This window comes from Meleagris gallopavo, chromosome 1 (genome assembly GCF_905368555.1).
Source record: "Meleagris gallopavo chromosome 1, MGAL_WU_HG_1.1, whole genome shotgun sequence".
NCBI lineage: Eukaryota > Metazoa > Chordata > Aves > Galliformes > Phasianidae > Meleagris > Meleagris gallopavo.
The window spans coordinates 75,955,122-75,977,748 of record NC_139404.1 but is presented as its reverse complement, the minus strand read 5'-3'; the positions used below and the strand labels follow the sequence as shown (position 1 = coordinate 75,977,748).

Here is a 22,627-nt window from a genome sequence, read left to right as displayed (position 1 = left end):
ATATAAGGACATTTTGTACAATATGAGTGGTGAGGCACAGGAACAGGTTGCCCAGAGCTGTGGTGGAAGCCCCATCCCTGAAAACATACAAGGTCAGGCTGGACCAGGTTTTGAGCAACCTCATCTAGCTGTAGATGTCCCTGTTCATTGCAGGGGAGTTGGACTAGATGACCTTCAAAGGTCCCTTCCAGCTCAAAAGATTCTAATTTACCTTCTGTTCCCCTTCAGAGCCCATTCTCTGTTCTCCTCCCTCCCTAGGTTCAAGGCACAGTGACTTTACAAGTGGCTCCTCTTCCAAAGGACATGTGATTGCTACCTTAGTGCTTGCCAGGTAGCATTTCCCCTCCTAACATTTCTCCTAGACTTGCCCTTCCCAGAGCTGGGCAAATTTGATGCATGCAGTCATCACTGCATCTCTCAGACATTTGCAAATGCGGAGAGCACGGCGACCTTCCTCACTGAAACAAACAGATGAAGGTGATGCTATGCAGAGGGAGGAAGGCTCAAAATAATTTTAAACAAAAGCTGAAAGCATAGTCACAACCCCTTGCTGTGTTTTATGGAAAACAGGACTCATCAAGTAAACTCACTATTGCTGCCAATTAGGCAGACCTCTCTAAGAATGCTGAGACGAACCTGATGTAGGTGCCTGCAATCTGCAAATCTGCTCCCACAGGCAGATTTGCCCCTCCTGCCTGGACAACATCACGCCACAACTCTCTGACTTGGTATGTCTGTGTCAGCTGGCTGCACCTGATGCCTTGGTGCATGGGATCATGAATCTGTAGAGGTGTGGGGCTGCCCTTAGGGAGCCTCTGACCAGGGACAGACATCACACAGGAGCAGCTGGCATGTCCTACCTGACACAGCTCTGCCTGTGACCTTGCACATGGGGCCTCTGCCGCCCACAAAGGTGGAAGTTGCCTGTAATTGCTGGCAGTTTCTGAGCACAGGAAACAGTCACTTCCCACTGGAACTCAGTGCTGCAGTACATCAGTCCAGAATCAGCAAAATAGTATCAGTATGACACAAAATGGCACTTTGTGGTGTTTGAGATGACCTCACACCTTGTTACCACTACAAAAATGGTCTCAATCCCTCCACTGCCATATGCCCTTAACAAGTCTTGCTCCCCTCTGTACTTCCTCCCCTCTACTGCCTTAGCTCCAGCTCTCATAGGTTTGCACAGGGAAATGATACAGACAAGAATTCATCCAAGCCAATGAATTGAGTAAGTCCCATTCATGCAGACAAAATTCAGAGTTTTCTGTTGTTACACTAATTTTTTGGTGGTTTGCTCAGGCACAAAAACCCAAATTCAAAGAATCAAATGTTAGCACAGGCAGAACTGAGTGGGTATGGGAGTCACAATGTCAATTTACATCAGCATACACTGCCACAGAGCCATCATGCAGCGTGACACGCGCAGCTGGCTGTCTTTGCTCCAAACCAGTTTCACAGATACATCCTCTGAAGAACATGATGGCTTTACTCTGGGCACCTCACAGCAGACAATTTCACTGGATTTTTTTTCAGCAAGACTCTTGGTGTCATCGAAGAACAGGTTGAGCAATGCCTATTTTATGGAAACTCCCCAGAAGGGCACTGAGTGTGTTACTGTCATTTGTTTTTCAGACAATGCTCTGTATCATTACTTCCCATTTTTTCCCAAAACCTGTGAATCGAAACAAACATGATTTTTTTTCCCCCCTCAATGCTTGGATCTACCTTTGAGGGTCCCCAATATTCCAGATGCAAAGAAATTATGTAAGAGACTGTTTAAATACTATTTAAGGTTAATTCCAGCTTTATGGACTTTTATCCCAACAGAACTAGTGTGGCACTTCCTTCTAGAATGAGAGGTATTCTGAAGGCGCTCCACCCATAAATAGGACAGGGGCTCTCAATATCATGGCTTATTTTAAAATATCTAAAAATCAGTATATGAGGTAAACAGACACCAACACAGGAGCACAAGTTTGTATAGATATGTCTATAGATCTATATTTTTATTGTTTATATATATTTATAATATATTTATATTCTTTTAAAAGAATCCCTTCAAAAACTACCCTCCCACCTAGCAAAACGAAGATTAAACAATCAAAGATGGCAGCTGCATCCTGGAACAAGGTGTCCCAGGGGTCTCAGAGAGCCAAAATGATTGCTGAGCACCACTGCACTCTTTCCAAGCTTCTGTGATGCCCTACAGATGCAAAGGTGACAGACAGACTTTTAGGACTCTTTAAATTTACCTGTCAAAAGACAGGGAGAGAGAAAGAAATGTGATTGTGGTGATGGAACCTTGAGGGGTAGGGGAAACAGCAAAACATTCAACTGGAAGCTTAGAGTGTGAAATGTCATGATTAAAAGGTGGGAAGCATTGCCCAGAAAGGAAGTAAAGACGACAGAAAAGAGAACATGCAGGAAAATTAGTTGCCAAGACAGATCTCAGAGAAGAGCTCAGAAGCATCACACTTAGGAGACAGAGGGGTAGCAAGAGTCCCAAGTCTCTTCCTCTCACCCTCCCACCTGTGAAGGGAGATCCAACTAGTTTGATTTAGACCAAATCTTCGCACTGCCCCGGAGCCTGTGGAGAGAGGAAGAAGTTTTAGACACTAAACTTCATCTCTGACTTCCTTTTCTTTGTACACAAAGAGCAGCTGGCATTCAAGGAAGGCTTATGAATTGTGCTTCAGATCAAAAGCTGCACCCTCTGAATTAGCAGGAGGCAGAGGTCAGCCTGGACCATCCCAGGTCCAGGGTGCAGACCCCTGCAGTCAGTGACCTCACTGCTACAAAACAGAACTCCCCTGAATACACGTAAGGCAGTGGCTATGTTTGTTTGCCACCATTCCTCACCCTTTGGCTTTGGAAGTCTTCTTGCTGGTCTGGCGCTGGTTGGTACCAGGGGCAGGTTCCCTGAGCTCTGTGAGGTGCTGTTCTGGGTCTTGAGATGTGGCAGCAGCAGCAGCTGCTGTTGTCACTTTAATTGTCTTCTTCAGATTTGCCACCTGTAACAGCAGTGAAACAAGACCCAAGGAATTTCTCAAGGTTGTTTTTTTTTTTTTCTCCTCTTCCCTTTTTTAAAAGACCTGGAACTAAGTGCTAACTGCTGTCCAGACCTCTGCAATGCTAAGAAGTGTTTAGTTGAATCACAGTTCTTCTTCAGGCACAACCTCCCAAGGATTCTAGCCTAGCGTAATGCCTTACTTGAGCAAGGGCTGTAGTAACTACAGGATACTGGTTCTATTCTTTCTTTAAGCAAGGGGTACTGCCTTCTCCCTCTTCAGCCCACTCACCTCACTCTCTATCTGCTGCTTAAGTGCCAGCTGTTGTTCTTTGTGTTGGTTGGCTCGGCTAACCTGTTCTTCAATGCCAGACAAGACAACCTCACAGCCCTGGCACCTGTAGAGAAAATGTTAAGATGAACAGGACAGGTAATCTGTACTGCAAGGAAAGAAACATGAAGATGATAGATTTAACTGTAGAGACCAAAAATTCTGGAAGGCAATGGCTACTCTAGGCAGGGTAGGCATAGGGGCAGCAGTCCAATGTAATAACATAGTGACATTATTACCTAAGAGAGAGACACATAACAAAGTGGCACTAAGTTAGGAGCTACAGATGTATACTCAGAAAGACTCTTGCCAGCAGCTGGGACTGGATGCAAAGTTTGCTGCAGTTTTCCTCACCCCTCCAACATAGAAGAATTTTGAAAATTATCTTCCATTGCCATAAGGGAAAAGGGACAGAGAAGGTCACATTGCTACGCTGTCCCGCAGCAACACACAGAGGATGATCTGGTGAAGCCCCTGACCATTCCTGCAACCTTCCAAGGTGTTAGTATGGGCGGCTTCCTCCTCACCACTCCTGCAATGTGCGGGTGATGGTGCTTAGCTCCTCCCTCCGGATGTCCCTCCCAATGCTGTAATCCACCTCCAGGCGCTGGTTCCGCTGATCCAAGCTCCCTCGCAGCACATCTGCATACACTGCCTCGATCACAAGGTCCTCCAGTTGCCGGACATTCTTCAGCTGTAACTGCTCCAGCAACACCGAATAGGGGATGCACTGTGGGGACATGACAGTAACTATCACAAAGTAAACTCAGAAGAAGGAAAACTAGAGGTAAAATAGGGGGGATTACCTTGATCTTGGCAGCCAGAGTGACGACTGACAGGTGCCTCAGTTTGTTCTTCTGAGCCTCTGTCAGGGGAGGGAGGTTTGCTGCTTCAGCTGTCGTCAAAGGGAAGAACCGGGTATTAGAATTTATACCTCATTTTCTATTACCCAGTCCTGCAACAGAAACATTTGCACCAGTCCCATTTCTTAGAGCTTCGGCACACCAATCCCCAAAGCGATGCTTTATCTTGACAAGCCGTCACCATTAATCCACAGCTCAAAGGACCTTTTCTGAGCAGCCTCTCCTCTCCTCCATTTCAAGCCACCTCCTCTAGCTGTCCCACACCTTATTTATGGAGGATTCCGCATCCCAATGGATTCCTCAGTCCTTTCCTCCACTCCTCACAAACACCGTCGCCAGATGTTTTTGGAAGTTCCCCATGCAGCACGCAAATGGCAGCACGCACACGGCAGCACGCACACAGCAGCGCCTGTTACTGTGGGCCTCCTCGGCCCCATGCCCAAACACAACCTCACTCCCAGCCTGATGGCACCGGGCGCAAGCCCCCGAGCCCGACCTCACCCAGGTAGTCGGCATAGGTGCCGTAGGCGAAGATGGTGAGCAGGTGGAAGACGGGAGAGAACTCGGAGTCGGCCAGCTGCGGGACAGAGGGCGAGTCAAGCCCCGCCGTGCCCCAGGCCCAGCCGCGGGCAGGGCAGGGCAGGGCAGGGCAGGGCAGGGCAGGGCAGGGCGTGACGGGCTCACCTCGCGGACGGCCGGCATGTCCAGCAGCTCCCCGAAGACGTAGATGCCCGGGGCCTCCAGCACCTGGTGGATGAGACTGGCGAGCGCGGCGCCGCGGGCAGCCTTGGCCAGCAGCAGGAACTGTTCCTGGCTCTGCCCCGTCACCTTCCCCTCGGCCGCCATCCCGCCGCCGCCGCCGCCGGGGACTCGGTCCCGCCGCGATGGCGTCCCGCAGGCCCCGGCCCCGCCGCCGAGCGCCACCTCCAGCCCGCCCCGAGACCGCTCCTCTATGGAGGCGGCGTCGCACGACCGTCCGCTTCCGGGTATGACGCCACGCGGGCAGAGCGGCGGGGCGCCCCCCGGCGGCGGAGGACTGCTCGGGCGGGGCGGGCCGGAAGGTCCCGCGGGCGGCTCGCGGTGCTGGCCGGGGGTCGCCGTCCGCTTGGCGCCGTTGGGCTCCTCGGAGCTCGGGGCCAGGCCGGATCTTGGTGTCCACGCTGAGGCTGCCGGCAGGAGGGAGGCCCAGTGCTGGGAGGCCGAGGTGGAAGTCCGATTTATAATGGTGGCGGCCCCGCCACTCGGATGGCGTGGAAGTCGCTCGCTGCTCACCACAGCCACGAGCACCGCCACGAGCGCTGTGGCCAGGGATGGGGGAATGGCCGTGATTACTCTCAGAGATAGAGAGGCCTGCGGTTCTCCTTACGGAGGGATCGAGGGAGGAGTAGGGTTGACGAGGTCGAGCAGGGGCCGTGCAGGTGAACTACAGGGCAGCATCAACACGAGGTACAACTATCACCTTCCTACGTTCACTTCTCCGTTCCTGTGCTTAGGTTCACCACGCCCTGACACCTGATGCATCCACCGACACCAGCACAGAGTGCATTCTGATCAGGTTAAAGCGTAGCCCTGCTGCTCTGTTGCATTTATTGCTCTCTCCCCCGCCCCCTCGCTGGCTCCTTCCATCTCAGTTTTATCTTCCTATCGATCTGTTTCTCTCACACTCTCTGACACGCTTGCTGCCTTTCATTATTAGTCCGATAAAGCAAGGCAGCCTGAGCATCCCAGCTGCACCAGCCTCCCTCCGTTCTCCTCCTCCACGCTGACCCCAGGTCCTGTGTGCTCTTTGCTGGGTCACCACAATTTTTCTTCTCCTTTAGCATGGAGCTAAAACAAGGGCAAGGAATGAATCACACTCTGAGATCTCTAAATGAGAAGGCCATCATCGTCTCTGAACACGCAAGCGCTCATGTGAGCACACGGTATCTTACCCATAACTTAGCAAAGTCTTTGCCTCATCCCTAGATCAGAGTAACAGATACTGAGATTAAATTCCAGACTTTTGGAGTCTCTGAGTCCCATGATTTCATTTCATTTTGTTACAAATTCTTGAGTGCCTATCTTAACATTACAGGGAAACTGTGAAATGAGATCTTTGTGTAACCTGAGTCAAACATTAAGAGTCAAAAGTAGGAGGCAAAGAGTGCAGATGAACACAAGCCTTCACAGTATTTCCAAATTTTAAGATGAGTCTCATAATATCAGGAGGTTGTAGGTTATTATTTCCAAGTGTTGGGGATTTGTAGTCCTCTCTGCAGCTACCTCTCACATTACCCTTCTCTTCCCAGAATGAAAGTACCGTTCTTTTCCTGCTGTACATCCACCTTCTTTCCCATGCACCCACTGCCCCACTTTAGAGCCTGCAGAGTCATACTGTATTGTTCTAGGTTGCTTCTCTCTTTACCACTGCAAAATCAAAATGACTTGTCAATATACTGACAATATTTTTTCTCTAGCCCTTCTCCAAACATAGTCTGGGTCACATCTTCTGAGATGATTTTTCACAACTCTGCAAGTGCTACAGACTCTTAGGCAAAAAGCTCGTAAGGATGAGGGAGGATGGGGCAAATCTCTTTGGCAGGCAACATGATCAGGAAGATTTTTAACCCTGTAACTTGTACTAGGTTAACATACAGGGTGGTAAGACCTGTGCCTAATTACATCTAGGGCAGCCTAACACCTACTGCTTATAAAGGAGTTTAAGAGGAGGGTAGCTGCACAGTAAGTCTTATTCCCATGCACTCTCACAGCCCTCGGGAATTTGCAGATCAGAAACTTTTTTTCAGACAGCCTCCAGTCATGATTCTCCAGAAGAGAAAGGAACTTCCACATCACATGGTGGCTTGTGTCTGTGATTAGGCATTGTCCAGTGACTGGCTCTCGTTTATTCTCTGTCAGAATACCTGGTATGCTTTTCCCCAGGAAGTCATGCTGTAGTCAGGTCATGTCTCTTTCTGCTTTTTGATAAGTTAAACAGGTTGACCTCTTTAAATTACTGAGATCTCTAGCCTTCAGATCATCTTTGATTCAAAGTTATTTTTAAAGTCTGGACTTCAGCATTAGGTCACAGAGAGGCCTGATCATCTCCCTCTTCTCCTTTGCACAGCCAGGCACTTCTCCAGTATTGTCCAGAGATTGTGCTGGTGTTGGTTTTCATTTGTTTGTATGTTTTTTGTCTGATTCCTTTTATAAGATCACCTTTTTCAGTACTGAAAGTTCTTCACTGCAGATATGGTCTTATCTACTTCAAGGACATCTTTGCCTTTTCACAGCTGTACCATTTGCTCTCATCTGACTTACAAGAAGTTTTATGAGAGTGACCACCTTACCAATGCAACAGGTCATTCTGCACTGGCCCTACCCTCGTTATTTTTAATACTGACAATATTTGTGTCTTCAGCAAACTGTGTCAGAATAAAACGTATCTGCTCAGCAAGCGCTGAATTAAATGGTGACTTACACCGGACCCAGCACCTGGACATTCACATCAGAAACTGTCACTCAGTGAGGGGCTTCCAGGGATGGGCCCTTTGCATTTGGTTCAACACAGTTAACTGGTCCACTTAATCTCCTGCTCTGTTAATATTGTGTAATACTGTTTTTTTCTCACCAGATTGTTTTGGGATATTAATGCTTCTAGAAGCCTAAATAGATCTAAGCCATCACCTATTCCAAATAAACCTGAAGTCACATCAAAGACTGACAAGAACAAAACAAGTTTATGCAGCAAGATCGGTCTCCTTCAAATCAGGCTGACTGACATTAGCTGGAGAATCTCATATCAGCTCTTCTCTTGCTTTGCCTAGAAATTTTCAGGTCTTCTGTTTGCTCTTTACAAATAGCAGCACAGCACCGCTCTTCTCCAGTCTTCTGGGACATCTCTGAAATTCCATAACTTATTAACAAGTTGTTTGGTTTTTTTTTGAGCAATAGGACTGAGGAACCTGGCTTCTCTAAGGATTTGTTGCCTGTGTGTTTTATACTTGCCATGCCGTCAGTTGAGGTACCTTGATGACACCCTTTCTGCAACATGCCAGCTGCGAGTCCTTTCCCCTTGCCTGTAGCCAATGCCTTGGGCTCCTCCTTCACCACTCTCTAACACACACAGCTTCCTCAGTATTTTCTGCTTAATTTATTTCAGCTTGCTGGCCAGACTGCTCTGACCAGCAGGGTTTTGCCCAGCAGCATGGCCATGGGGTCTCCTCCAGCACACTCACCAGCAGCATCTCTGTCTGACTGCTGGTTCTCTCTCATACAACTTATTGGAGCTTATTTACCTTTCAGACTCTGCTTCAGCCCAGCTGAATGCGGCTCATGGCGACTGACAGATGAGCTGATGGACTGATGGACAGCAGAGCAACTGCAGGTGCCTCACTGCCCTCAGGACACAAAGCTAAATCAGAGAAGCAGAGGTCCACTTGGCCTCAGGACTGGTGTAAATAACCTCTACGTAATGACTGTGCCAGGCAGAAATAACAGCCTTCCATCTTTCTAGGTGCGATGGTGCAGAAGGTACATTATCGATCTTGGTCCAAATCTTGGCCAAATACACAGCACAGGGAGTTTTCACATTTCCATCTTCAATTCGTCATTGCATCACCTTCACTCGAACACCCTCAGAATAACACTTCTTTCTTAATATATCTCTCATCTTCTCTTTTCCACAGCCATCCACCTGCAGCTCCAGCAGCCCACCCGACTGCAACTCTTCACTCAAATATCCCTGTTGTTTCTTGCTATCTTTTCTTTCAGCCCATCCCAAGTGCCTCCTTTTGCCACTCTGCTTCTCCAGACCCACACTCCCAAAGAAGTGTGCCTTTCCCTTTATGTCAGGTGAGAGGCTTGCTGTTCGCATTGCCTCAATGCCTTTCCTGACTTCTCTTACACCTCCCAGAGTTTCCTTGATCCCTACAGCAATTCCTCCTCCTCCTTCTCTTTCCTGCCTCTGGCTTCCTTCTGCAGTTTTGCTCTTCAGGGGGATTTTCAGTGTTTGCGTCATTTGGATTTTCGCCCTTTAACTGACCTTTCCCTGGTTGAATTTTCTCAACTGTTTTGTGCTTCCCAATTATTCTAAACACATTCATCATAATTTGAAAAGGTCAGAAGGAGCCCGCCTGGCTGAGGTAGCCCCTTCCAGAGCTTTCTCCCCTTGGCTCCCCTTGGACCCCAACCATGACAAGCCTCCAGGCAGCACTGTCCTGTCCTGCCCTGTCCTCTAGCCACCCTGAGCAGCAGCACGCTGGCACATCCAGCCATGCACAGTCACTGTCCCAAATGTGAAAATCCCATGGATGCTTCCAAAGGCTTACAAAAGCCCTGATGGGTGAAAGGTGTGCACAGTCCTGCTCACAAGTGTGGGAACTCACGGAGGGTCTGATGGACAGCAGCAGCCCCAGAGCCCTAAGGTCTGTCAGAAGGTGGCACGGCCTGTTCCAGGCAACGCGCTGCACTCGGGCTGTGTACTGAGTGCCCTTTGGTCACTTGTGTCCGTTCCTGGTACTGTGGCAGGTTGCTTCATAGAGCAGCGTCTGTACTATTTTCTTTTTTATCAGGGTCAGTGACAGCCTTTCCTCATCACTTCATGATGAAAAGTTTGATTGTTTCTGAGGATCTGAGGAAATTGCTTTCTGGCTCCCTCATATTTCAGACCCTGGAGTGGAAGCTGCCTTGATGCCTCTGACTTTCATCTCCTACCCAGGGCTGCTCGGCAGCCGCCTCCTGATTTGGCCTGTGCCTGCTGATGGTGCTGATGGTGGAGGGCGAATCTTCCTGCAAAACACGCAGCCCCTCCGAGGCTCATAATCTTTTCTCTCCTTTCACCGCCACATCCCTGCCATCTCCAGACGCATCCATCGATCCCCAGCAGAGACAGCTCGGGGACCTGCGGGCCGATCCCGTGGCTAGAGCAGACCCCGCTCTGCTCCCACAGCACCCAGTGTCCCACTCGGCCCACGCATGGGCGCCTCGGCTCTGCCCGTGGGGCTCCCCCGGTCCCACGCCGGCCGCGGCTAAGGCCCCGGGCCCGGAGCTCGGCGAGACGGGGACGCGGGGCGGGGGAACGAGGAAAGAAGGCGGCGGGGGAGGGGGATCCCGAGGGGTCCCCGAGGCCGGAGCCGTCCGGCGGAGGCGTTCGCTCTGCCGAGGGAAGCGGCGGGTCCCTTGGAGACACCTCTCTCCATAGCAACCCAATCGCTTCCTGGGAAGATCCCGAAATAACCGACACGACGGGAGCGGCGCGGAGCGGGCAGCGGCGGCGGAGAGACAGCAGCACCGGGCAGGTCCGGCGGGGCGGCCGGGGAGGGCGGGGAGGGAGCGGCGGTGCCCCTGCAATCCAGGCACCGGGGCTCCGGGCGGCGGGCCCCCCCGGCGGGCGCTCCTCGGACTGCAGCAGGCTCGAGGGCGACGGTGCCAGCCCGCGGCCGTGCCAGCAGCCATGGGGTTAACGGGAGGCAGCGAGCGAGAGAGACGGAGACGGAGAGAGAGAAAGAGGGGCTGGACCAGCGCTCGGCAGCTGTTTATTTCAAGGCATCTCTCGCTCCCTCTCCCTCAGCCAGGGCTCAGCCTCGCCGAACCTTCCTTCTCCTCCTCTCCTTCTTTCGTCCTGACCATGAGCGGCAGCGGCGGCAGCGACCGTGCCCCTCCGGCCCCCGGCCCCGCCGCCCCGGCTGCGCCCCGCCCGGCTCCCCGCAAGGTAAGTTCGCTCCGGGCTCGGGCACGGCGTGGGGACGGGGCCGCAGGGCGAGGGGCGGGCGGTGTGCGCCCGTCCACGAATCTTCTCTCCCCGTCTCCTTCCCCGTGTCCTTTCTCCCTTCTTCTTTCCCCTCTCCCCATCGAGGTGCCCGTCCCCTCCCAGCCGGCTGTCTCCTTTCCCCGCCGCTCCTCCTTCTCCTCTCCGGGCTGGAGGTACTGATAGACCGGGAGGGAACGGGCACAGCCGCGGCGTTGCTGCCTCTCGCCCTCCAGCACCGGGCTCCATCACAGACCTGTTGTTCTGGAGCACCGGAGCCTGCGCTGAGCCAGACGACTTCAGCCTAATTGGCGCAGCTGGAGAGAAGAAACAGAGAGATCAATCCCTCCTCCTGCACGGCCAGGGGTGCATCGTGCCACAGAGAGCGACTTGGATGGGGAGACGGCACCTGGAGCACTCGGATGCCCGAGAACAGTAGGAAGCTGGGAGGCAGAAGATTGGCAGACTCATGACATGTATTGCAGGCAGGCACTAGATGGCAGGGGACCGGCATCCTAGAGTGCTGGCTGGAATGGGGCCATGCTCACAGTTCCCAAATGCAGGAAGACTTGAGCTCAGAGGACCGCTTGTCAGGGATATCCGTAGTGAATCCTGTTCCCTAGATACCGAGGTTTCCAAATGCACGGGCACCATCACTCTCCATCCCTGGATTGTGCCCTAGCCCAGCATTTCCATGCCCAGCCCATGGGTGCTTGCCCTGGCACCAGCAGTGGTATGCCCGCCAGCTGGCACTGAGTCCTGCAGGACCTGCACTGACACTGGGTGAGCCCACAGGCCCCTCTGTGAGGCTGGCTGCACCATGGCACTACCACCAACATATACCCTGTCAAGAAGCAGGCAGAGCAGCCTGACATGAGCCACCACATTCAGAATGCCAGCCCCGAGGTCAACTTGCTCCGTGAGCCATCATTCCCACAAGCACACAGGAACTCCCTCCCCAGATGGGCTCAGCTTCTCCCATGGCCTCACACCTCCAGCGGTCTGAGCTCCTTCAAGTGCAGCGATTGCCTCCTTAGGGCAGCTGACTTGGAATCCTTCCCTTTCCCCGTTCCCTCCCAAAAGGATGCAGAATCCCTTCTCACCAGCACTGAGACTCATGGTTGATGCTACCAAAATGATTGCAGCTCTGCATCTTGGATCACAAGCTCCAGGATGCTCACAGCCTCCACGAAAAATGTAGATGCAGGATGCTCAGGGCACAAGTGGTGTTGCAGCATCTCACTGCCAAGTGTCCCAACTCTCTCCGCTCAGTGCCCAGAGGAAGCTACTGGGCTCCACAGTCCCAGAGTGCCATTACCTATCAGTAGTTATGACCATAGTCCTGGGTGCTGGCTGGGAGTTACAAATGCCAGCCAGCGTTCTGCCTCCGTGAGCAAGGCTGGGTCCCCTTCAGGTTTGTTTTGATTTTTTATTACCGTTCTGAGTGGGATCGTTGCTGTGGGGGAGCCAGGCAGAGAGAGGATTTGCATGAAGCTCTCAGTGCTGCAGGGTTGCTAATGGCGAGTGCTATTTCAGCTGGTAGCAAGTTTCATAATCTTGGCCCAGCTCCGGTGGATGTTCTGTTCCTCAGGGTCGTAAGCCTCTTTCCCCTTCTCCTATCCCTCCCCCGCTCCCCAAAGTGGTCGGCAATTTTGTTGTTCCACTGGAATATATCTGTCACGTGAGGTCATCGCTGCATAAGTAGAGGTGATTGATTGCTTAGGTTGCAGGGCCCCATCCCATGTTGGGCTTTGAATACCAGCTTGGAGACCTTAACCAGACCCAGTTCTCGCAGGAGAGCGGTGTGGAGAAGCACGGTGATGCATTCCCGACAGATTGAGTGGCTGAGCAAACAGACTGCTGCATTTGGAACTAGCTGGAGCGCTTGGAGAGCAGACAGCTCCATTCCTAGAGCACAGTAGCACAGCAGTCGAGCCCGAGATGCTACAAAAATACAGATAGATCATCGTCTGCCAGCCGAGCCAGGCAGGAGTGGGCGCAGCTCCCTTCCCATCCCCAGATGGAGGAGGCTGCCCGCTTGTCACCAGCATGTCCTGCGTGTGCTCGGCCTCACCCAACATCCCCGGTCAGAGTCAATCTCTGCTCGGCACCAAGAGCTGCGAGATTCTCAGATTTTAGGGCCAGGGGACCATTTTGATCATTCAGTCTGATCTACAGTGCTGCACAGGCCAGAGAATTTCACCAATTTCATTTCCTGTGTCAAGCCCACAGCCTCTGGTAGAACTAGAGCACCTCTTTGAGAAATACATGTAAATGCTTCAGGCAGCAGGGAATTCACCAACTCTCAGGCAAACCATTCTAGTATGTGGCCCTCTTTATTATTAGTATTGTTCCTCATATGAATTTGTCAAATTTCAGTATTTTGTAGCAGAAGGTTACAGATTGCATTTGATGTGAGCGAGCTACAGTACGGGTATTGATGCACGTGGCTGGCACCTCCACTCTTCTGTTCCAGTGAGAGCTTTTATATTTGAATAGGATTTCTCCTTGGGACTACTGCATATCAGAGTTCTGGACATGGAGGAGTTGCCCATAGCAAATCTCAGGGCTTCACCCAAGCACGATGGCATCTGGACTCCAGAGCTCAGGAGTCATATCTGCGGTTCAACCTGTGCTCCCTGCTCAGAGCTGGCATGCAGCAGGTTGCACACCCAGGCACAAGTTAAGGTGCACATTCCCAGCTCCCTTGGTGAGCTCCCATGTGTGCTTTGGGGCAGGGCTGCTGAGATCTGCTCTCACATCCCAGCTGCAGTGGTTGTGGGCTGCAGGAGATTTACAGAGGGAAGACACTTGGCTGTGTCACTGGCTTAGGGGAGCAGCAGCATGATTTGGGCTTCCATTCTGCAAATTCACTCAGAGCAACTCCTAAAAGATTGGCTCCAGATTTACAGTCTGACCCCGTAGTGGGGTCTGTACGCAATAGCAACGAGCAATGTAATTCTTACTCCTCACTTCCAAGCACCGAGATTCACAAACTGAGCTCAGTGAAGTGCCTTGGGGAAATAGCTTTGTCATTCACACTCTGTCATCTGTGCATAACAGGACACTAGAACATGGTGATGAAGGCCCTGTACCTAGAGTGAAAGCACACAGGTCCATCTCTCCACCCTGGAAGCAGCCCTGTCCATTTTTATCACAATTAGACCTGGGAGACAGCTGAATGCAGGAACTATGCCAGGTGGTACTGGTGCAAAAACCCAGTCTCCCTGGCAAACAACAGCCACCTGAATGGTGTGAGGTGCAAAGACACTGGGATTTGTATCTCCAGGCAGGAAGAGCATTCAAGCTCCCTCCTTCTCCCCAAAGATCTGCTATTCCTTTCAGCAGCGGGATAGAAACTGAGTCAAGGGCATTTGCTGTGCTTGCCCTGAAGCATGGCAGTGTCTGTCCTCTGGACACAACTCCCCCTGTCAGCAGCTCAACGCAGAATGCCCTAGACATGCTTTATCTGCTGCTGTGCAGGTACACTGCAGGGAGATCCATGCCCTGCTCTCAGCACCAGAGCTGAGTGCATAGGAGAGTCCAGCCCTTGCTGGCTGGTATTTCAGCATGAATTCCTTCCCCTTTGCTCTCATGTTGGAGAAATGCTGGTGCTCCTTCATCAAACATGCCTGCTGTGCTCGTGCCAGGACACACACTTAAGTCTCTGGCCTCAATATCAGGAACAAAACAGAATGCACTGACTGGCAGCAACTGACATTGTCTCAGTCTTGCACTCCTCTGGAGCTGCCTTTGGGGTAGGTCATAAGAAGTCACTTGCTTTTCACTGTCTGCGGCAGGATCTGTGCACAAAAGTGCCTTAGATCTGAGCCTTGCACCCGGTTTCCAGCTGTCACCATCACAGCAGTATGTGCAGGTCTCGCTCCCTGCCCTCAGGTCTGGTTACAGCCACAGCCTGCTTCCTAGGGCTGAAATTTAGGTTTCCAGGTGCAAAAGCAAGAACAGTTTGGGTCTGTAGGGTACAATAGGGATCCCTATTTCCAGGCTTTAGATCCGGGGAATGCTTGGTGCTTTTGCTGGAGTTCACTGATACAGGCAGTGCAGAGAGGTCTCTACTGCAAGACTGGAGCAGGATGACTCGTGCCATTGAGCAAACAGAGCATGGTGAGTGGGGGGGAATGCAGGCCAGCGCTGTGCCCCATATCCTGCCATAGCTCTCCCAAGAGGAATGCTGGCACTTAGGTGTGTCCCCCTAATATAACACTCTGCCCTGTGGGACTAGCATGGATGTTCACCTCCAGCTGGAGAGAATTTCCACATCTGCAGTGGCACTACCCATATTCACATCTTCGGCCTGATGTCATTGCTGTGACTGGCAATTCCATGCTGAATATGGCTTTTCACCCAGAGGGAACAGCTGTCTGTTCCCAGCTGTGGCATCCTGAAGGCAGCCCAGTGGTTTGCATGCACCCTGGCCTGAAGACTCACACAGAGAGAGATTCCTGACATTTGAAATTCCCTCCCTTTCCCAAGTCCAAAGGACTGTCTCAGATTTCCTTGCCAGACATGATCCTCCACAGCATCATGATCATCATCCAGATGGCCAAGATCTTGCTAGCATGAGGGAGTCTCTAGCTTTGGAAGAAACTTGCTCCATTCTGCTGCTTCTCTGCAGAGCTGCATTTTAACGAGCCCCTTCGAAGGCTTAGAGGTTCAGGAGCAAAGTACAAAGAAACGCTGAGAATAGCTGCTCTTTTGTCCTCATCTTCATCTCTGGATCTCTCTAGAGACAGATCTTGCCCCGGAGGGAAGGGCAGGGCACATTAGCCGACAATTCCTTTTTTCCTGTGAACTTTGTTTAAATATTTAACAGAAGGAAACTAAAAATATCCCGGGTTAATGCAGCGGGAACTAGACAGCTGCTCTCTTCTTAGGTGCTCTTCCTCCCAGCCCCTCTTTTCAGGCACACACAATGTGGGGTTAGAGCCCCCAGCCCAGCGAGGAAGGCTGCAGGAGGAAGGCTTCCAGCTCAGGAGGGGCTGCGGTGCAGGGCTGCCAAGGACCAAGAAGGGAGACGGCCGCGGCTCCCTGGGAGCTGCAAGGTGCAGTGCGGCGGGCGCAGGACTGGAGATGCTCAGCCTCCACGATGACTCCCTCCTGAGTTCCCATGGCCAAGCGCTCTCTTTTCTCCATCCCAGAGCCGCAGGAGGGCACAAACGGGGGTTGTCAGTGCTCGTGCTTCCCCCTTCACAATGAAGGGACAAGCTGAATGTCGTGAATGATTTTTCCTGCACGAAGTCTGTGCTGCGGAGTGAATCCCGGGTCAGGTACATAACAGCTCACTGGGGAAGGGCCGGCGCTGCGCCAGTCGCTGAAGGGAAGAGGCAAGCGGCATGAAGGGCAGGCGGCCGCGCTGCTGCCGGACTGGTGGCGAAACCCAGCCAGGTGCTGTGCCCTGCCCTGCGCTGCCCCCAGCGGATGGGTGACCGGCAATGGGAGAGCTGGCGGAGGAAGGGAGGGGCGGTGAGGTGCCGAGGACGCTTGGACAAGGAGTGTAGAAAGGTAATTCCGTTTAGCTAAGAGGAAAGTAAATACTAAATATTTGATAGGCATATTTTTGCTCTTAAGTTCTTTACTAATGCTGGACTTTTCTCGCTGATTCACTCTCTCTTTCCCAATCTTCCTGGTTTATCACTTGTGCGCTTCCCCTCTCGCTCCCTCACCCCGGCACACAATGAAGAGGCTCCTTTTTAATAAATGGATTACATGCTCCACACTATAAATAAACACAAGAATTAAGATTCCAACTTGTTCTGGCGATAAGCAAACAAAAGCGCTGGAGCCCCCCCTTGGCCCTCAAACAGGAGTGTCTCCCGGGAGGCTACGCACGTGTCTCTCTACACGTGTGCTCAAGAGGCAGCTCACTGCTCCCCTGTGTGTGTTCTGTGGGTTGGGGAACAGCACTGCAATGGATATACCTGTATGCACTGCCATGCTGTGCCATGCTCTGCCCGTCAGGGCTGAGGGTTTGCACCAGTGCCGAGCAGACAGCGACAGCCACAAGGTGAGGGCGCAACTTAGCCTCTCTCTCTTGCCTTCCAGTGAGCAGCATGAGGCAGGACCTCGCCGTGTGACGAGGTGTTGCTGCATCTGCGATGGACCCCAGTGCCTGGTAGGTTCACAGCCCCTGTGGATGCAGGAAGGAGACAGGTGCATGTGCAGCGGGCCTTCCTAGCGTGAGAGACAACTGGATAACGTGTTCTTCCTCCTCCTGCAGCAAGATGCCTTTCCTGGTCTCCTCCATCCACTCCCTGCAGTTATGGCACTTCCTCCTCCTGGTTTCAGCCATTCCTCCACCTGCCGTCTGGTCTCTCCGCCCTCGTGGCCCCATGGCTGCCCGGCCTCTCTGTGCCCGTCGCAGCCCCTCAGCCCTCCGGCCCATATGCATCTGGGACAGGACCTCACTGCCGGAGTGGGATTCACGCCTTGCCACGCCACGCCAGCGGGTCCTGATCCCCCGAGGAGGGGACCAGCGCCATACCATGCGGCTGAGACGCCAAGCAGCAGGAGTCAGGCCTGCCACCCCCTCTGGTTTTGAGGATGGCATGCCCTCCTCCCAGTACCCCTGGGCCATAGTGTGGGGCCCCACAGTGTCAGATGAGGATGGAGGGGATGCCAACTCGGCCAACCCCGGCTTCCCACCACTGGGTTACACCTTTGTCTCACCACGCGGGATGGCGACGGCGCAGCCCAACTCCCACTCGCTGCTGCACAATGCGGGGCTCAATCTCCGTGAGACCCCGGCCACCCTGCGGCCCTTCCTGTTCGGGCCCCGGGGTGAAGGTAGGCTGCCTGTTGCTTCTCCCAGCCTTGTTCTTGCCTACAACTATAGAATCATAGGGTATCCCAAGTTGGAAGGGGCCCACAGACATCACCAAGTCCCACTCCTGGTCCCATGCAGGACCGTCCCAAAATTCAAACTATGAAAACGCTGTCCAAATACTCCTGGAACTCCAGCAGCCTGCGGCTGTTCCCATTTCCCTGAGGAGCCTGTTCCAGTGCCTGACCACTCTCTGGTGAAGAATCTTTTCCTAATGCCCAATCTGACCTACCCTGGTGCAACTCTGTGTTATTCCCTTAGGTCTTTCTGCAAAACCCATCAGTGCCCTAGCAGGAAGCCTGAATAAACTGCTACTTTGTGGGGGCTGATAGGGTGGCTGCCACACTGTCCTTGTCCCCTTTGCTTTGCAGGAGTAGACCCCCAACTGTACGTCACGATCACCATCTCTATCATCATTGTTCTGGTTGCCACTGGGATCATATTCAAGTTCTGGTAAGCGGTGCTTGGAATTCATGGATGTTGTTTCATGATGGTGCTCTGGGACTATGGACTTGGGTGCTGAAGAATGTACTGAACCCTGGATGCAAGGGGCACTTATGGTCTTGCTGCTCTTCTCTCCCAAGCTGGGACCGTAATCAGAAGCGCCGGCGCCATTCTGGGCAGCAGAGCGGTGGGAGGCAGCAGGACAGCCAGCAGCCCCTCACAGACCTGTCCCCCACTGCCATCAGCATCCTGGGGCCCTACAGTGACTCCCTAGCACCCACCCCTGAAGTGGAGGAACCCAGGCAAGGGCAAGAGGGTGTGGAGAAACTGGGGGGCCATGGGAAAAGCACCGCCTTCCAGCTCAACCGGTGAGTCCAGCAGGGAGAGTGGGTGGCAGGCACAGAGAGCATGGCATTCTGGGGTGCATTAAAAAGAGCGTGTCCAGCAGGTCGAGGGAGGTGATCCTCCCCCTCTACTCTGCCCTGGTAAGGCCTCATCTGGAGTACTGTGTCCAGTTCTGGGCTCCCCAGTACAAAAAAGACAGGGATCTTTTGGAAAGAGTCCAGCGGAGGGCCACAAAGATGGTGAAGGGCCTGGAGCATTTCCCCTATGAAGAAAGGCTAAGTGAACTGGATCTGTTTAGCCTTGAGAAAAGACGATTGAGAGGGGACCTGATCCAGGTTTATAAATATCTGAGGTGTGGCGGCCATAGTGGTGAGGCCAGTCTCTTTTCAGTGGTACGTGGAGACAGGACGAGGGGAAACGGACATAAGCTGCAGCATAGGAAGTTTCGCACGAATGTGCATAAGAACTTCTTCACGGTGAGGGTGACGGAGCACTGGAACAGGCTGCCCAGGGAGGTTGTGGAGTCTCCTTCTCTGGAGATATTCAAGTCTCACCTGGACGCCTACCTGTGCGAACTGGTGTAGGGAACCTGCTTTGGCAGGGGGGTTGGTCTCGATGATCTCTAGAGGTCCCTTCCAACCACTACAATTCTGCAATTCTGTGATTCTGTGATAAGGTTGAGGATGAGCAGGGTAGTTAGACCCTCCGAGGAGAGCCCTTACGAGAAAAGAGCACTGACTGGTTAGTGGGGCTCCAGGGCAGTTCAAGTGCCCACCTCTAATTCTTTTCCAATTCCCTTTTCCCCCCAGAATTCCACTGGTGAACCTGTGATGCAGATGGGAGAAGCAGAGCTGGCTCCCCGACCATCCTGCCACAGCGGGGAGCCCACGCTTCTGCCACCTCTGCTACCCCAGGAAAAAAACAATCTCCTTGTGCCACGGCCCGCTGCCACAGTTGTTAACTAACTCCACCAGGATGTGCCTGGACAAATGGACGAGCTGGGTCTTGCTAGCATCCTGTGGGGGAAGGTTGGGGGCTTCCGTGCAGGACGGGATGTGGAGTGAGCGGGACGTGGGAGGGGAGGCAGCTGTTGGTTTTGTGAAGTCATAGCCTGCCCTGCCTCTCTCCTCGCACACACACACGCACTCTCTGACCTCTGCGACTCTCCCACCAGTGCATGCCTGACAAAGGGGTAGATGAGGTGGAAAGGCATTCCCCTGTCCCCATGGGTTCAAGCCCCTCTGTGTATCCCTTCCTGTGTCGTGTGCTTTGATGTGAACGTCTGGAGTTCAGTGGCTGCAGCTTCACCTCTGGGCTGGGGATCAGGTGGTGGCAGATCCTCCTGTTCCCAAGGCCTTGGCTTTCCTGAGGGCCCCAAGGCAAATCTTGGGAAGAAGAGGCTCACACAGCACCTGTCCCTCTCAGCTATCCATTTCCTGAAGGAAGCATTACCCTACCTTTGATATTCACATCTTCCCATTTTCTTTTTGCCTAACACTCCTCTGTTTTCTGTCTTCAGCTTGTATCTTTCTTCATCTCTTAGTCCCCAGTGTTTCTATTTTTTTCTCTCAGTTCCTCCTCCCCTCTTCTCTTGCCAGTTAAGGTTGGAAAAAGTTCCGTTAGTTTTCCAAATGTTTAGATCCCTTGGAAGTCTCCTTGCTGCTCCATTCTGCCCCCTCAGTCTCCTTCATCAAGGTTTTATCTCTACTCTGTGGTGATGTTCATCAGAAAAATCAGAGTTGAAGCCTTCTGGGCATTTAGCAAGAGTCCTGTCCATTGACATCCTGCTGAAGCAGCGAAAGTGCAGCAAGCAGATACAGCTGCGTACGAGGAGTGTGAGCACTGGGCTGTGGTAGGGAATTGCTTTCTGACACTCATGCTGCAGGCAATGAGCAGCAGAGATGACTCTGTTTGCTTGGGATGGAAAAGAGGAATTTAGAGAGCTTTGGGGGTTGACATGCGCTATTGGGAGGTCTCTTTTGGAATGCCTTGTGATGAGAGAGCCCTGAGGCAATGCTCGCCAAGGGCATGAGAGAGGGGTACCTATGTGCCGCCAGACATGGGATGCCAACTTCCCTGAGCACACATTGTTAGCAACAGTTGTTGCCCTCCCATGGCTTTTGTGGATACCTTCAAATAAATTCACAGACCAACACAGCAGCCACTGAACTGCAGAATGATGCAAATTTGGGTAAGTTTGCCCCAAGAGCTGATGGACTGATGTGTCCAGAGACAGGAACTCAGCCACCATTTTAAGGCTGTAATGTACAGCACAAGGTCTCTGACAAAAAGTTATCTTTTATCTCTGAGAATAGGAAATGGCCTTTCCCCCTTTATCTCTGTAGTAAAAGCATATTCTTGACCGGACAAAGCACAGGGAGTTTTCTACAGGGTCTGGTTCTGCCCATTTACCCAGCTGAACGACTAGTGATCTCAGGTCCCACCTGACTCACTGTGAAAGACATTTAAATGAGAGGGCAACTTACAATAAGCTTCATGGAAAACAGTAGAGATTTGGAGAAAATGACAGGTCAAATAAAATTATCGGCTTATTAGAAGCACAGAATGGATGAAAGATGTAGGTGGAAAAGGACTCTGGAGGTCTCTAATCTAAGCACAGGCTGAGTCTCCACTCTCAGCAGTGGATATTACTGCTTCACTGTAAACCAATCTATTACTGAGCTTTTTCTTTACTGAGGCCCCTCTGGAGGCTTCAGTGGACATTTCAAGTTGCGGACAGACAAACAATGGAGCACATAGCTCTTCCTGCCTGCTGCCCCGCTCCCACAACCCCTGAGTGCTGGTCAAGGCTGTTCCCCCTTGCACTGGCATGAGCAGAGCTGGAGAAGGACATCTGCACGCAGCCTGCAATGGGCTGCATCAGTTATTCCTGGCAGTTTACAACATAATGCCTTCAACTTGTTTAAGTAATCTTCCAGACCAGGCTAATTAGATTGCTCTTTGATCAATAGCGCTCATTGAAACAAGGCCAGAGTTTAGACTTTACCACTTCAAGGGCTGTCCTTGGACTTTCCACATGCTGTGTTCGAGAGAAGCCCTCTGAGAAAGTGGCAAGGCACTGCAGAAGGGGTAGTGAAAACCTTTTCCAACACTTGCTGCAGGAAGGCCCTATGCTCTGCTGGCCATGCTTTGTAAACTCTGCAAACATCAGATTTCAGTGTTTTGTTTTGTTTTCCTATAATGTGTCTCTGTTCCTATTTAAAGTATCTCCAAGGAATGAAACCTTTCATGGACGTTGTGGTAAGATGGAAGCTGGGAAATGCTGTAGAGAAAGCTCTTACAATAACAGAAGCTTGGAAACGCTGAACATCTTTTCCAACACCAACTATTCTAGCCAAACATGTTTTTATCATGGTCATTCATTCACATGAAACAGGTCAAATATGGGAAAAACCTTCACTGACTTTCCAACATTCAAAACATTCAAAATGTGTTCGGACACATAAGCTTCTTCCAGTCAATAAATAATCTCATTGCATCTGTTTTCCCCATGGCTGGAGCCTTACAAACCACCTTCCCCCGTGCAGAATGTAGCCCTGCTGCCTCACTTGGTCCCAGGTAACATTCTGTGAGATGCGCGCACACATGGACCAGTTGACACCACAAAGCGTAAGGCCAGAGCAGAGGCCAGCACCCTTTCAGTCACAATCTGACAGGTTTTCCTGTCTTCCAGGTGACTGGAGGAAAAAGATCTGGTTAAATTTTGTCCAGTGGAAATTTCACAGAGAGAAATGTGCGTGGGGAAAACTACTGAAAAAGTTTGCTGATTTGGGCTGAGCCTGTCTGATATTTCTGGTCAATTAGATAGAAATGCTTGGGTGGGCTGGGCAGCTGCGTCCCTATAGAACTCCTCAAGGGACTTGCTTTTGCAAACAAAAGGCTTGTCTTCTTTCTGGGGTAAGGAGGAAAGGCTCAGGGCACAATCCTTCTCCTCTGCCCTGTGTTGTGTTGGAGCAAGACCCCAGCTCTCTTCACCCAACAGAGTGAGGTGACCACTAGGCCAAATCCTGCCTGAGCTTTCCCATCTGGTTGGTGATGACCGGTT

General features: G+C 52.0%; 2 protein-coding genes across 3 annotated transcripts; one reads left to right on the top strand and one right to left on the bottom strand.

Annotated features, from left to right (window-relative positions):
• Nucleotides 1-1,978: 1,978 nt before the first annotated feature.
• COPS7A (COP9 signalosome subunit 7A) lies at nt 1,979-5,188 on the bottom strand. Its single transcript, XM_085235372.1, has 7 exons — nt 4,889-5,188; nt 4,706-4,781; nt 4,148-4,236; nt 3,869-4,071; nt 3,303-3,408; nt 2,863-3,014; nt 1,979-2,590 (listed from the first exon to the last, which is right to left on the bottom strand). Exons 1-7 carry the CDS (start codon nt 5,048-5,050, stop codon nt 2,551-2,553), a joined length of 828 nt encoding a protein of 275 aa, XP_085091498.1. The 5' UTR covers nt 5,051-5,188; the 3' UTR covers nt 1,979-2,550.
• Nucleotides 5,139-22,060, top strand: PIANP (PILR alpha associated neural protein). 2 transcript variants are annotated; one of them, XM_085235358.1, is made up of 8 exons: nt 5,139-5,650; nt 8,489-10,482; nt 10,755-10,895; nt 16,995-17,064; nt 17,170-17,735; nt 18,144-18,225; nt 18,357-18,584; nt 19,371-22,060. In XM_085235358.1, exons 4-8 carry the CDS (start codon nt 17,048-17,050, stop codon nt 19,390-19,392), a joined length of 915 nt encoding a protein of 304 aa, XP_085091484.1. In that variant the 5' UTR covers nt 5,139-5,650; nt 8,489-10,482; nt 10,755-10,895; nt 16,995-17,047; the 3' UTR covers nt 19,393-22,060. The 2 variants fall into 2 exon arrangements, with proteins under 2 accessions (XP_085091484.1, XP_010716217.1); XM_010717915.4 differs by lacking the exons at nt 5,139-5,650; nt 8,489-10,482; nt 10,755-10,895 and adding an exon at nt 13,573-16,454.
• The last annotated feature ends 567 nt before the right edge of the window (nt 22,061-22,627 follow it).

Bases quoted from the DNA above. Each gene is read 5' to 3' on its own strand.
- COPS7A (XM_085235372.1), bottom strand. From the start codon at position 5,050: ATGGCGGCCGAGGGGAAGGTGACGGGGCAGAGCCAGGAACAGTTCCTG. The intron at 4,072-4,147 runs GTAATCCCCCCT...ATGTCCCCACAG, and splicing joins CTCTGGCTGCCAAGATCAAG to TGCATCCCCTATTCGGTGTT. The intron at 2,591-2,862 runs GTGAGGAATGGT...CTCTCTCCACAG, and splicing joins AAGACTTCCAAAGCCAAAGG to GCTCCGGGGCAGTGCGAAGA.
- PIANP (XM_085235358.1), top strand. The intron at 17,736-18,143 runs GTAGGCTGCCTG...TTTGCTTTGCAG, and splicing joins GTTCGGGCCCCGGGGTGAAG to GAGTAGACCCCCAACTGTAC. The intron at 18,585-19,370 runs GTGAGTCCAGCA...TTTTCCCCCCAG, and splicing joins ACCGCCTTCCAGCTCAACCG to AATTCCACTGGTGAACCTGT.